Source organism: Struthio camelus, chromosome 9, assembly GCF_040807025.1.
Source record: "Struthio camelus isolate bStrCam1 chromosome 9, bStrCam1.hap1, whole genome shotgun sequence".
Classification (NCBI taxonomy): Eukaryota; Metazoa; Chordata; class Aves; order Struthioniformes; family Struthionidae; genus Struthio; species Struthio camelus.
This window is the reverse complement of record NC_090950.1, coordinates 23,330,672-23,345,330: the sequence shown is the minus strand read 5'-3', so window position 1 is coordinate 23,345,330 and position 14,659 is coordinate 23,330,672. Positions and strand designations below refer to the sequence as shown.

Below are 14,659 nucleotides of genomic sequence, written 5' to 3'. Positions count from 1 at the left end.
CTGCATGTCACACTGTCATCCAGTGCCCATCCAGTTCACTCTATGTGGAGTCAGAGAGAAGGCTGGAGTTTACAGCAATGCATCCTCCTTCTGGCATGTGTGAACATGTTTTCCCAGTCTTTGCAAGAACTGAGAATGGTCCCAGAGCTTTCTCAGAGGGTCAGCGCTGGCCAGTACTGTAAAATGCAAAGCAGAGCAAAAATCCTCCTCCCTGGCAGAGAGAGATACACTCGCCTTGGAGACATCAGCAGCTGCACTGCTGATGCAGTTAGCATCAGGTTAGTCCATCAGGTTGGACTAACCACACACAGACAGGAGCAGGGTGAAGTCAGAATCACAGGAAAATCTCCAGGCACAGAAATTAAACTATTGAAACTCAAAACTGTGAATCAGTGGCTCAAAAATGATTAGATCCAGGTTTCTAAGGAACTGACAATTCAACCTCTGTCATATAACAAACCCTAATAAGCTATTAATTCCCTGCAGCGCAGCAGGGACCCTTCTGCCAAATTAGCCTCTTCACAGCCAAGAGGTGAGTTGTGTCTCTCTGGCATGCTGGGAATAATACCTGCTTTCCACCAGTGCAGCCCAGAAGGGAACCGGGTCGTCAGTGTGCACCAAGAGGAATTTGACAGGAACATTCATATTGCCTTCTCATATCACTGATTTGCAGATTTACCAAAAAGCCTGACAGCATTGCTCACAGCCTGCAGTTGTGGAAGCACCCCAAAAACGTGGCTGGGGTCGGGGAGGGGTTTCCAGCACACACCGGATATTTGCAGGCATGCCGACACCGTCTAGCGGTGCACAGCTGGCGCTGCAGAGCCGGCTCATACTGGGAGCAACTTGCCCTGATTTGGAGTCATTAACTGTGAGCACCAGATTCTCACGCTGCTTGCCTGGCCCTCTCTCCCCAGCACTTTAACAAAGACCCCCCCCCGAGTTCGGAAGAACACGACCCAGGCTTTTAACTGCCTTGCTGATGAATACCAAACCATGAAAATTTAGTGTAAGACACAGCTCTCAAACCAGCTCCTCACTGAGGCACCCTGCAGCCGCGCAAGCCTCTGTGTGCCGGAGATGCTGTTACAGGTAAGCTCCCCGGCGTACCGAAAGGCGACAGGTACTACGGCAGCCTTGGCTTAGCGCTCTCCCTCTAGGCCCTAACGCCCAAGTATTTGGTCTAATGGTGACTGCTCCTCATCTGAGCTCAAGTGCCAGGCTGGGGCCCAGGGTACAGCTTGCTTTCATAAGCAGACAGACCCCAGCCCAGCCTTTATCAGCGCACTGTAACGCTTGCAAGATCTCCTTGTGTATCTGCGAAGCCAGGACTGCTCTTAGCTGGCTATTCCATGGCTACGAAGCCACTTCAGCTGTGGCAGCTCTGGACACTGCTTCCCTCCTGCAGCCTTCCAGCCCCGCAAAGGGGACAGCGAAACCATCGAACAAAGGAGGCAAAAAAATGCCCAGGTCACTAAATAAAAATTCCAAAGCCTCACACAGGGCAGGAAAAAATACAAGGAGAAAGTGCAGAAACATGACAGACCCGGAGGGTCAAGGCTAGCAGAGCTGCCGTGCAGCTAGAATCCTGGCTGTAGCCACTGCATCGTGTTTGACCTTAAAACCTTAACTGGAAGTAGAAAAGAGGTAATAAATTCATGGAAGGGGAGGAAAGAATCTGCCATCTGGCATGGTCCTGATTCTTCCTTTTCTCATACCAGTATTAAACCAAAGTAACATCATAAGGCAAATGGCTTCAAACTGAAGTCTGCCCCCAGAACTCTGGATGCTAGCTGAAGTTAGTTATGATTTATTTTGCTTTCTGTGTTTGCATTGTGTTTCTATGTCCTTGTTTTTACCTCCCTGCCCTTCTACATGAACCACAGCAAGAATTTATGTCAATTATCCCATCCTCATAAACAGCTGGTAGCCAAAGGTATGCAGATATACATTGGGGAACTTTAATATTGTTATCCTACAACTTCCTTGCCTTGGGGCTGCAGCATTAGGACACACAGCTCTAAACTGTCTTTGTGAAGCTCTGCGCTCTCCTAAGAGAGTCCCGATGATTCAGGAACATGACTGCAAGGGAGATGAGTAAAGGGGAAAAAAAAAAAAGCACTTTGTGCCTTTGTGACACACGTGTGTTGGACATAAATACAACGGACAGAAGCCTGGATTTTTTTCAGCTGTGCTGATGGGCCTTTACTGACATTCACCTATTATGAATAGAAAGAAAGCTCCCTTGATTTGTCACTTCATATAGAAACAGCAACCACAGTGGTTTTTTACTATTTATAATTTCTATAAATTTCAAACAAAGTGTGGTTCTACATAGTTCAGAATGGCCTAATTACAGAAAATTCATTTTCACACTTTTTTTCTTGTAATAAATTCATACATTCTGTCTTGACTGGAAAAAAAGGACAGGTAATTCGCCAAGAGAATTCCGTGCTTTTTCCCTGTCTGATTATCTCTCATCAGTCACAATATACAAATACATCATCATCAACACCATGGAAAATATGCAAGAATAACAAACTGTACCAATTCTCAGTTGGGGAGAAAAAAATCTTAGCAGCTATTTCAGCTCCAGCTGCAAGAAGGTATACACAATTTGGCTTTTTTTTTCTTCTTCTTAAATATTTCTAATCATATATTTAATAGCAGATCAGGCTTTGAGCATTTTTGGAAAGGAAGCACATGACCTTTCTCACATCCAATCCTATTTGAAATCTGAGAGTCTAAGGATGGATAATAACATGGCTTTTCATCACATGCACAACCAGAATATAAGACACACACACCTTTGTTGTCACTGGCAAGAAAAGCCAGCGTTCGGACATGCCTTGGCCGCAGCCGTTTATGACAGAGGCAAAGACCAGGCAGAGGTCTGGTTCTCTACTCAGTGGGGTTAGACTGTGAAACTAGGAGAGGATCGGGCCTGGTTACGTTTTGGCCTGGTTTACTAAATAGCAAGACTTATGTACCATGATGACTGCATTTGACATCACGCCCAGTAAGGAAGGAGTCCGTTGGCCAACTACAGCAAACTGGACAGAGGGCAGTTTCGAGGATGTGAAGTTTCTGCATGTTTCACAGAAGCCGGCAGCTGAGCAGAGGGAGGAGATCCAAGCCAAAACCTCCCCCTGGAGGGCAGGTCCAGAGAGCTAGTCCGGACCCAGAGAGAGCAGCAGACATGGACCAACAGCAAGAGTGCAATGCTGACCCCTGTATGCTTCTACAACACAGGTGTACCTTAGGCCTTGTACCTTAAACCTTGTCCCCTCTACAGCTGAAACTTATTGTCAAGCGTTACTTTTAAACACATTTCTGGTCGTTATATCCTCTCCAAAGAACACTGAAATGAAATCCATACTTGGACACTACGATTTTTGGCCCATCTACCTGAAAATAATGGCGTCAAAGACCTAAATACAGAATAACCATATTCTAATGTACATGATAATCTTGCTGGACATTAACCAAATCATATTCTAGACTTTACACGGAGAGCTATTCTCCTAATTACCACCTTGCTGGTCAGAGATAAACCGATTAAAAGACTATCCTGCCTACTATAAAAAAGTCATCAAACTCCATTTTGTCTGGTCAGCAAAGCCAGAAAGTTGGGTTGCTCTCAGATCTTGTTGGGTGCTCTCAAACTTGTCAGCAGCCTAATCTTTCATTAAGTCCATTCTTTAAAAAAGCAAACCCAACAATGTCAGACTGTCTTATTTCCATTTGTGCCACATAACTCAACCGGGCAAAGGACCCCAGTTACTCCCCAGCAACAGCTGAAATGCTTGCTTTAGGGTATGAGTTTGTAAAACGGAGACAAAAATAGGCAGCTGCCTTGGGCTCTCTGGTATCGTAGGAAGGTCAAAGACATAACTAGTAGATGAGCACTCCCTGCTCAGGTTGAGCAGTGTCTGAGGGTAGCTTGAAACTACCAGCTCCTAAAGCCAGCTGAAACCTGAGTGCTGTGTCTCTACTACCCACAGCCACGGGGAAGTGAGTTACTAACCATCCTCAGTACATTCATGGTGCAGGTGTGCCTCAAGCTTTGGTCCACCAGGATGAAACATGAGAATTTGCAAAAAATTCAGATACTGTTTTCAAAAGCAAAATAGGGAGGAGAATTAGTTACAATCCAGCCCCTACCTCTGCAGTTATCACGATGGGTTGGGGGAGTGGGAGAGAGGAGACACTGCTGCAGCAGTCCTCTTCCCCAGTCCATCTCCAGACCACCTCACAGCATGCCACCACCGATGTTCCCTGAGGGCACAGCGGGACATACGAGGGTGAATGCTTTGCTGCCCCCAGAGGGGTCCCCAAGTCTTTGCATACGTGCTAGCCTTTAGGATCAGAAATGGCCGTGAGGGAAATGCAATACTGTTGCCATTTTACAGGAGGATATTGGGGCACCAGCAGGCCAAGGGCTCACCCACTGTTACCCTGCACACAGCAGAGGTAGAAGGAGGACTCACAATACCCGATTTCCCTTCTTGAGTTCAAACAAGGACTTGCACTGCCATTTCATCATTAGAAATGAGATTCCTCCAGAGAAAATCCAAAGTGCAGGTTTGGGTCTTTCCATAAGTCAGCAATGTGACAAATCCTAGTTTTGGCAGTTTCATATATACTGGGCAACCTTTTCCCATCGCTCACACGCACACAAACGCACGCGCGCACACACTCACACAAGCTTACTACATATATTAATGTGCAATCAAAGCTCCCTGCCCCTTTTTTCTCCTGTGCTTAGGGCAGGGGTGGACAGGAGCACTGTTATGGGGCCGTGCAAAAATTAATGAAAGCAATCTAGGAACTAAAATGAAGTCATTTTACAAAGAGGAGAAAATGATTGCTCTACAAGAAAATGGGACTGCACATTTCCTTGGGGGACTGAAAGGAAACAATTCTTCCCCCGAGGTGCTCTCATAACTTCAGTAGACTTTAACAGGAGTCATGTTCCTGAGAGCCTATTTGTCATTTTAAGGTAAATGACAAGCATAAAATGGACAAGCTATTATCTCTGTAGGACAAGATTAGCTTCCAAAAAGGTATGGGACTTTCAGATCCTTTAGTTAGGAACAGAAAGCATCAGAAACCATGGGGATTAGGTATTATTTGAGGGTGAGAAGAACCTTACCCATGGGAATTAACCATTCTAGTCCCACCACAGTGCAACTCATAATTAACCAATAAGCCTCCAAAGGCAAACAAGATCCGAATAAGCCTTCATCTACCTACTCTAAACCTTTTTCTTGAAGAGGACTATTTACCTGCTTCACAGCTTTCCTGACTCACACACAAAGATAATTGCAATACCAGCCTTCACTGAGACACAAAGAAAAACATTCAGGTCCCTGCAAAGAGCATAACAGAAATGTTACAGACTCCTACTATTTTGCTCACAGGCTCAATTATTAAAGAGTACTTTTTGGTTTTGCCTCATTTCCGTTTTTAGTGCTTTTGTTACATTTATTATTTACACGGAGCATCACTAGTCTCAGGGCTGAACAAAAGGTCTCTAAACTAATCTCTGACTCTTGAATGTCTAGGCTCCAGGCCGATCTTTGCCTGTTTGCAACCCTTGGTCAACATTTATCTTTGCTAAAGTACTAGCAGCTTTTGTGGGACCTAAAACCCACTTACCATCAAAATGCTTTCATGCCTTCAGAGCTGCTCTAAATGAGCGATTGGCTTGTATAGGAATAATAACATCTGTAACCAGTTTATAGTATATGTTACAGCCTTACGTGGCAGAGATTTGGTACAGTCCTTTAATCACATGTCCTGAAAAGAAGTATTTAACAATAACACTTTATCCACTCATTGGAGCATCTAATGCTCACTGCCTATTTGCAATGCTTACGTATAGTCCATAAGGGGGATGAAATGTACCTACTCCATAGCCAGCACACAGTGAAAGCATGCAGTCTACTCAAACATATATGACATTAAATGGCATTCAATTGAAGTCTCGGCACCAAATGCGAAAGAATGCGATCCAGCAACCACAGACTGCAGAGGGGGCGGAGGAATGACTTATATTGTAAAATGAGTTCAAAATGTTCTTTGTCACAGCAGCTGTCACACGTCTTTGCTTCCCTGCTAAGCCCTGCACCTCCACCTCATAGCCAGGAGTATGCAACAGGTTGTTCGCTGTGCCATTTCAAAAGCAGTCATGTCATTCCTGCACGAAGCCTCTCTGATGGTCCAAGTCAGAAGTTTTCTTTCCACAGCCACCTTAAAATGTGATGTTTTTGGTGTTGACCATCAGCAAGAAGGGCACATTTGTGATGTATCCTCTGGAATTAAGGAGGGTGGGGAAGGCACAGCCACTGAGGCAAGCGAATGGAAAAACCTCCGGGCGACCCCATGGTAGAGCAAGAACTCGTAACCATGCCTGTGTCCCTCTGCAGTAGCTTGGTGTTTAAGCAAAGTTGCCAAAAAGTGCGTGCATAGTAACTCTTCAGCTCTGCTGTTGACCTAATTTAGGCCACATCTTTTGAAACAGTTTGATAAACAATGCAAGAAGCATTTTTTCCCTCTAATACTGAAGGTGGTTTTTGATGCTCTCTGGATGTTTAACGCTCCTTTCAAGTTTATTTCTCCCGGCTTGCCAGATGGACGCCACAGTTCTCAGGCTGATGAAGTTTTAGTGGATTGTGAAGCTCAGAGCTTGTGAGAAAGGCAACTTTGATCCAGTGTCCACCCAAAATAAACAAAGAGATGGACGGAGTCCTGAGGAAGGGTGATCCTGCAGTTCAGCTGCCAGCCCGCTGTTCTGCCGGTAAGCTTCTGGCCACCTCGCTCTCCTTGGTTTCCGACTCTACTGAGGCTGTGCTGCAGGAATCATTGTACATATCTGAAAAAGGAGGACATGGGCACACTGTCACTATGACACATCTAAAGGACTTTTCATTTACAGTCTTGAGGTTCCTTATTAGAAGCCTGAGGTAGATAAAAAATAAAATAAAATAAGCAATCCCAATGCTACCACTTTCCTTCATGAAGGGCAAGGGAGGCTCTCTGGGTGATAACTAGCTGTCATATATGTGGGTTTGTTTTCCTTCTAAAGCATTCGATAGGGCAAAGACACTGGAGCCATCGTTAAGGAGCCGAGGCTGAAGACAGAACTGACCTGCTGTGGAGGTGAAGGCAGCAGCAGTTAAGCAGTGACTAAGCTCCCTTTAAACCATGGCAAAAAATGCTAGTTAGCTTTCAAGAAGATTTTTCTGCGCTTTAACAAACTGACAAAAAAAAATCAAAAGAAACCAGTAACTCAGAATAAAATGCTGGTAGCTCTCCATTGTAGGTCTCCAGCGAACGTGCCCAAGCTTTTCCTTCTTCTGTTACCAGGAGAAAACCAGGGCACACTTTTGGTCAATTATGTTTAAGGACAGGCAAAAAATTAATCTAACATTTTAAACCTTTTGATCTGAAGAGCTGGCTGAGATTCAGCTCTTCCAGTGCAACAGGCGTGGGTGTTAGATCTGAACAAAAGCTGCAGAAAGGGTGACTTTTAGTTCTAATTTGGCTAGGAGCTCCCCAGAACTTGCTCTTCCTCCAGCCTTTGGAGCCAGAAGTGGAAACACGATGAAAGCACTAATGGCTCATGAGATTTTAATGTTTTCAAAGCCAGACCAGAGCCACAGCCCTGACACCGATCTAAATCCAAACGCCACCTGCGCTAACGATGAAAGCTATCCTGCAGTCACAACACACCCTGTCATATGGAAACAGTTGGGCTAGCTATAAAGTAGCCAGCCCAGGTACTGGTAGCTGCAACAGTTCAGTGGGAGATTAAAATTTTGCCTGAGAAGGGGAAGACAGCGAGACCGTGCCAAGGTCAAGCTGCTGTGCCTAGCCAGCTCTGACACCTAAGGCAGCAAATTTCAGGCTGACTCAGCTGTGTCACCAGGGGCCGCAGCATAGGCATACCCTCAGGCTGAGTACTGCACTACAGAAAGTGCATTGTTCATTGCGTCCTTTTTTACTAAGGGGGGAGGGTTTCAAATAGCAGTAAGACATTGCCTTCAATTACCTGCATTGCTGTTCTTAATTGTGTTGTTACTGTCCCCCTCTGCTGGCTGCAGTATACTGGAAGGAACCCAGTCACTTTTCTCAGAAACCAGTTTCTTCACTAACCTGAAATGCAGAGAACGGTCAGTGCATTTCCCTCCATTCCCTCTCCCTGGGTTGTGTTTCTTAGAGGCGTTATGTTGGACAGCTATTTCCTAAGCTAAGGAAGAACACAGAGGTTAGGTAGGTGCAAAGCATGTGCCAGGACCCAGGGCAGTCCTACAAGTCACCAGTGCCTAAGTCTAAGTTTCAGCAGCCTGAGACTTGTGGTGGCGACCCAGCATCCCAGAACAAGCTCACATGCAAGGAGACTGTGTGCCACAATGAAGCAGTGGCCTTCACTTGTGTTTGAGACCCCGGGCCAAACTCAGAGCTGAAGAAACTGAATCTTCCATAGCGTCCCTCCTTCTTGCTGTAACTATCATCCCGAGTGGATGGATTTAGTTCACCTCCTACCATGGGACTTACTCCCACCTCAGCTGCATGTCCCTTCTGAGTGAGACTCATGGAGCGTGACTGCAAGTGTCCTTCAAGGAGATCGTATCCTCTTCCTCCAAATTTCCCACGGAATGAGAATTCAGACACCAGCCAGGTCTGTTCCGAACACTCACTGGTCAGCAAGTGAGAATAAATATGCTGAAAGGTATATGAGCTTAAGGGAAACAGATTCATTCCACTTTGTCAATCACTTCTGAGTATAGCCTTATAGTTAAGCCTTTGGGGCTAAATATGCTCTCGGGTTCACTGCTGCAGCTCTGTTGAAGGCATGGGGATTTTACTGATGTATCCTATGGGAGAAGGCTGCCTTTGATAGTTGTCTTTTTCGCTGGAAGGTGGCAATAGCCCAAATAGTCTCCTCTGTTTCCCTTTATGCAAACTTCTGTCCTCTCGAGCCTCATGCCACAAGCAGTTTGGATGAAAGCTAACCAGGTGGATTTCACAAAAGCTATTCATACGTTCATGGCCCCCACTGCCTCTTTCTCGTTGTTGTCAATGAGGTGAGCGGATTCTGCTTGATTTTGAAGGCGCTTTTATGGTCTTCTAAACATTTTCCACCTTTTCCAGCTTACAGCTGCTCTAGCTGCTATAGTCTGTCTCTCTACTGTACTTACCATTGTCCATTTTCTCCTTCTTGCACAAACTGCACTAAATCTCCGTCCTCCAGTGTAAGGGAATCTGGGAAACAGCTGTCAAAGCTGCCTTCTACCCGGAAAAGACTGGTCCCCTAAAACAAATGAAACAATGGATGAAGGAACACTAGGCAAAAGAGAGATGCTTTAGTTAAATACAGAATTAGGCATTACAAGCAGCCAGAGATTTCTTCTCTAGGGAATTCTGTCACCTCTCATTCTTTTTATCATGCCCAGGTTAAACAATTTTTGATCTCACGACAGAACTGTCCCGTGCATTCAGGTGTTAATCCGCCTGTCATTATTCTGACAAAGAAATTGGGTTTGAGACATAAGCTTAAAGTGACCTGGAAAAATCTGACATTACTTATTTTTCAATGGCTCACAGTTTTCCCCCACTAAGTTACTCTCAGGAGTTACTTACTCCTCTAAAGGTAAAGCTGCAGGTTGCAAGTAAAAGTGACTTTCTATGACCCTGATACGTAAAATAACCTTGGAAAAATCCCCCAGCACCCCCGGTCACAGTCCCATTTCCTGCCTTCCCGTACATCCATGAATTTAAGGCTGGTGTGAAACCAAACTTCACAGGTTAAGTCCTGTTCTTAACAGAAGAGAAGGCTGCACTAAGAAAGGGGTTAGTGTGCTTTGAAGGAGGAATTACATTGTTAGGGTTGGTCTCTTCCTCCATGTCAGAAGAGTTGGAGAGTTCATCTGTGCTGGAGGGGATGGCTTCGAAATCTTCAAATGTGTCTAGAGATGGCATCTGCCTGCTGGGCCAACCTTTTCAAAGGAGATGAAACAACACCAGAGTTACCTATTGGTCACCAACCCCTTCTAGGCTCAAATTTTTAAAAATAATACAAGTCACAGTTTCATTTCCCACTGTTCCACTTACTGAAGTGTTCATACCTTTTTCCAGCTTGTTGCCTAATTTTGCCATAAAAATTATGTTGCAGTCATTATTATCTCTCTAAAAAAGTGTACTACTTGCTGTCATTTGGGTGAGGGCAGATTGCGTGGCCGTGATATAAGCGTGCATCAATACATTGTGCGTTTAGGATGCTAAATCTCTTCAGTTCAGGATGTACAAAAAGCAAGCGCCAGGATTATTTCAGCAGAGCGAATGTTGTGGCAAATGACAACTTTGCTGATGTGATTTTCAGCATGGCGTACTCTTTCTGTTTCCAACTTACCTCCATGCATTTATCCGGCACGTGAGACCCAAAGCCATTGAATTTCAGTCGACTTCTGATCTCCATCTCAGCCCAAGGTGATACTACCACCTCAGCAACTTACAAGACTATGCCTTGAAGCAGGCTTACAACGCAGGGAAGGGACAGAATGCAGAACAAGGCACGGAGACAAACAGACTTTTGGTTGTAAGGAAAGAAGATCTCATTAATATTTCCGCTGTGAGCCTTTTGGTGCATGATTTGCACACATAAACACCACAACCCAGTGGAAGGGACCTAATGAGAGAGCGACAGAGATTCCCAGCCCAAGCACGTGACCCTGTGTACAAAACCATGCCGAGAGGCTGCTCTCTGAGGGACATTCAGACTGAGCCTTGTAAGACCCACCTGCCTGAGGCTCCCATGATGGAAAGGTAATTCTGTCTCTCTTGTACAGACAGCGCTCTTGCTCCATGCTTTCCTCCACGCTTGATGCCTATCCCCTTTCTGATACTGATGACTACAGTCTGACTAGGAAGAATCAGACCGTGTGCCTATCAAAGGATCCTGCAGCCCAGACAGGTATGAACTGAGGGGAGTCAGTCAAATCATCTTGTGCCTTCCCCCTTACTGTACCCGCTGTACGTTTGCCAATCCACAGGAACACGGGCAGAGCAGATACTGAATCTAGCTCTTTATAGCTTGTAGGTCATCGCTCCTGGCATGGCAAAGCAGTGCTCTGCCAACAAGGCAAAGAGCCAGCTGCTCACACAGTGGATTTATGCACAAGCCAGCACACCCAGACTGCAGCAAAACCTGACCTCAGACAATGCAAAACCCAAGCGGGGCAGTTTGGGGAGTAAACAGAAAAGCAGTTTGATCTGGCAATTACAGGCTTACTAATAGGTTAACTTAACCCCTCCCCATGCTCGTCCTCCTTCCTATAGGCACCGGTCGTGGCAACGTGCAGTCATGCAGCTGCGCAGCCCCTTCTCCTCCCTCCCGTTACATAGTGGCTGCAGCTGCCCCACCACCGCAGTTCAGTGACGAGAGAGACAGCGACCTCCTTCCACCACAGCAGCATCACCGGTTATAACCCTATAGGTGCGGTCATGCCATCCAGGTGACACTTTTCAAGGTATAAGCTAGCCTGTGAAACGGACTCAGGCTGGGTTGTGAGCGTCCACACCACGGGTCTATACCAACAGAGCTTTCAGACTGAAGAGACAATTTTAACTACAGACTATGCAGAATGTAGAGCTGGGCCCTGTATGTCAGCAGAACAACACCAGCGAAACATTACCAACTGGCTACACGTACAAGAATGCATTGATGCTTTTACACTGCCAGAGCAATTTTAGTTCAAAGTCACAGCCTGAGCTACAAACACCAAAAGAAAAAGAAATCCCCCTTCCTGCTTAGGCAAAGCTTCAGTGGGCTTTCGCCACTGTTGTTTGTAGGAAGGATACAGGGCAGTAGCTGAGGCAAAAAGGATTTCTTACAATAACTGCATCATCTCAGCCTTCCTCTTCCCTTATAAATTGCTATTGCAATTTCAGACACTGCAGAGCTGAAGTAAGATTTACATGCTTCATTCAAGCTATAAAATAACATAGACCAAATTCTGAACTCTCTGATGTCAATTCAAGGAAATATTTTCAACAGTGCCCGATCTACATAAAAGCAGAGTCTGGTACATTGTTTCTATACCTAGTAAGTCACCCCAGCTTGGTCTGTCATTGTTTTCAAGGGAAATAATATTCATTACATGGGAAAAATGGAGAGTTAGCTTTAACTTAAAGAGAGTTAATGTTGTCATAAATCTATATTATGCTCTCAAACTGAGTTAATGATAAATGCTTTAATTCCGTTTACCTGTCTGTGAAGCAGATCTAGGTACTGGTCTTGTGGTGGAACCGGTACTACATTTAGTCTGGGCCAATATGGTGTTCTCAAAAGCATCTGTGACAGGAAGTACAATTTCGTATCTTAAAAGTGAAATAGTGATCAGACAACCAGTACAACGTGAATTCCTCTATCACCTCTGCAACTGGTAGTCTCTTTAACAGACGAGTGGACTGGGCTCCAACATTCATAAAAAGATGAGTGAAAACACAGCAGCATTCCAGAGAAAAACAGTAACAATCAGAGATGGACCGAGAACAACCAACAGAACCAAACAGAGATACTGATGTTAATTCAAGAAAACGATTGCTGAGTGAACGGTGCAGTGTTCTATTTCACTACAGCTTCCTTGTGCATTTTTCTTAACATACTGTCCTTGCAGCATTTCAAATCATTCTGTCAGTGATGACATTTGCTTTTGATGCCCATCCATACAGCAACGAAAACAGACCAGGGAGATTGTTCTTCCCAGCCAGAAATGAATGATATCACTACTGATGAATGCAATTTTGTGGGGAAGTTTATATCTAAGCAAACTAAATCTTTAGTGCTATTAACTCTGTCAGAGCTCTAACAGCAGCAGCAATATCTTCTGTTAGGGGGATGACAATGCTCGTCATTTCCTACTTAAAGAAATTCAGTCTCATGAGGCATGTTGTGCAGTAGGACCACAGTTTTCAACTTATGAGGATCAACTTAGTTCTGAGAACAGTACCTGAGCCCTGAAATATGCTCTGCCTCTGTAACCACATATTATGGTGAGGTGAGTATCCATCACTGATGAAACTGAGGTATATGAAATCGAGGGTACAAGCATTAAAGTTCAGGAAATTCTGGTGCTGGGTGTCAGGATAGTCCTGAACTTAGTGCCAGGGGTCACTAGCAAGAAATATTCTGCAAACAGCAAAAACACTGTTTCATCTGCTGCCTCCGAAATGTTTCTTCCAACCTCTCCGTTCCAGTCTCCTCTTCTGCTCAGACTGATGTGGAAGATAGCTCTGAATATGTCACCGATGCCACCACTGACCTGGCCACCTGTCCTTTCTACCAAGGTTTTGTGCACAGCAACAGAGTCAAAAGAAAGGACTCCCCTGCTTGCATCTCCCTCCTCCCTGTCCTGCGAGGGGGCTACCCTACAGCTTGTGCCCCACATGGCAATATGCTCTGGCAAACTAGGACGTAAAGGGGAGCGCTGGCAATGGAACTTAGTGATCTTCCAGTTTTGGGGAATCACTTCCCAGTTTAACTCATTGGTATTTGTTATTAAACTGTAACCAATGATCCTTCTGCAAAAAAGTAGGTAGAAAGTCTGCTTGACTGAAATGAAACACTGCACCTTAAATGGATATTAATGCATGGGCTAGCCTCCTTTGTTCTGCTCATGCACATGGCTCCTGCTCCTCCCATTAGCTGTAGCCCCTGACAAGGGAAGAGGGATGCAAGTGGCCAGACTGCAGGTGAAGGTGAAAAGTACACCTTCGCTACCTATTGCTGCCTGGGCTTCTCTTTCCCCTCCATGGGAAGGGATAGAAGCAAGGCAGAAAATCCAGATCCAGATCACATTCTAGACCATCACCTCCCAAAAGAGGCACAGATTTGGGGCTTTAATTTAGGCCCATCCCTAGGTGAAAGTTGGTAAATATAGCATGCGTGCAGGGGGCAGGCAAGGAGGTGACAAACTGTGTTTGTAATAAGAATGCTCTAACACCAAACCCCTAATGCCTGCATGGACTCCAGTGTCATCTACTAGCAGTGATGAGATGCGAATTCAGTGGATGGTATCAAAAGACTGCCAAGCAGGCTTTCATGCAGGATGGAAATACTCATACCTTCAAACCCCAGGGGAGTTGGGTCACTCTTTATTTCATGTCTCTTGACTTTAACTGCAGGAACAAGGGGACCTGTGTGAAGTTTGCAGAGTTACAAGGCTGTAAATATTGTTAAAGGTAAAACTTGCTTTCCTATTACCTGACAACATGACCTGGAATGGCCAAACCTGCCCAATATCTGAAGTGTAGGATAAGGCAGCTTCACCCAGAAAAATGACCAACGCCTAAGTTGTAAGTGGTGAAATAAACACTTCTGTGAGGTGGATAAGAAATAGAGCCATTTTTGCAATAGACATTAAGTCACAGGAAATGTATCTACCAGTCAGATTTTCCAGATGCTTCCTCCCTCACTTGTCCAGGAGATGGCACTAACACGTGTGGACTCCAGTCTCAGCTTTCTGCCTGTACTGGTGCTTCTCCTGTGTCCTGACTACACTGCAGAGGAGTGGTGATGTGACAGGGCTAAACTGTTCGCAGCAAGGATCAGGACACAGCAGTAAAAAGTGGCCTTGAATGAGATAATCCAAAC

General features: G+C 45.2%; 1 protein-coding gene across 7 annotated transcripts in view; it reads right to left on the bottom strand.

Moving 5' to 3' along the window:
* Positions 1-2,281: 2,281 nt before the first annotated feature.
* Positions 2,282-14,659, bottom strand: part of MCF2L2 (MCF.2 cell line derived transforming sequence-like 2) — a 194,507-nt gene continuing 182,129 nt past the window's right edge. For 6 of the 7 annotated variants that reach the window (XM_009677283.2, XM_009677282.2, XM_009677281.2 and 3 more), the window contains 6 exons: positions 14,131-14,202; positions 12,272-12,358; positions 9,886-10,004; positions 9,207-9,319; positions 8,057-8,160; positions 2,282-6,877 (listed from right to left, as the gene is read on the bottom strand). In XM_009677283.2, the coding sequence (XP_009675578.2) occupies positions 6,777-6,877; positions 8,057-8,160; positions 9,207-9,319; positions 9,886-10,004; positions 12,272-12,358; positions 14,131-14,202 (596 nt within the window). In that variant the 3' untranslated portion in view covers positions 2,282-6,776. The remainder of the gene's footprint in view (positions 6,878-8,056; positions 8,161-9,206; positions 9,320-9,885; positions 10,005-12,271; positions 12,359-14,130; positions 14,203-14,659) is intronic. The other variant, XM_009677286.2, reaches the window with a different exon arrangement.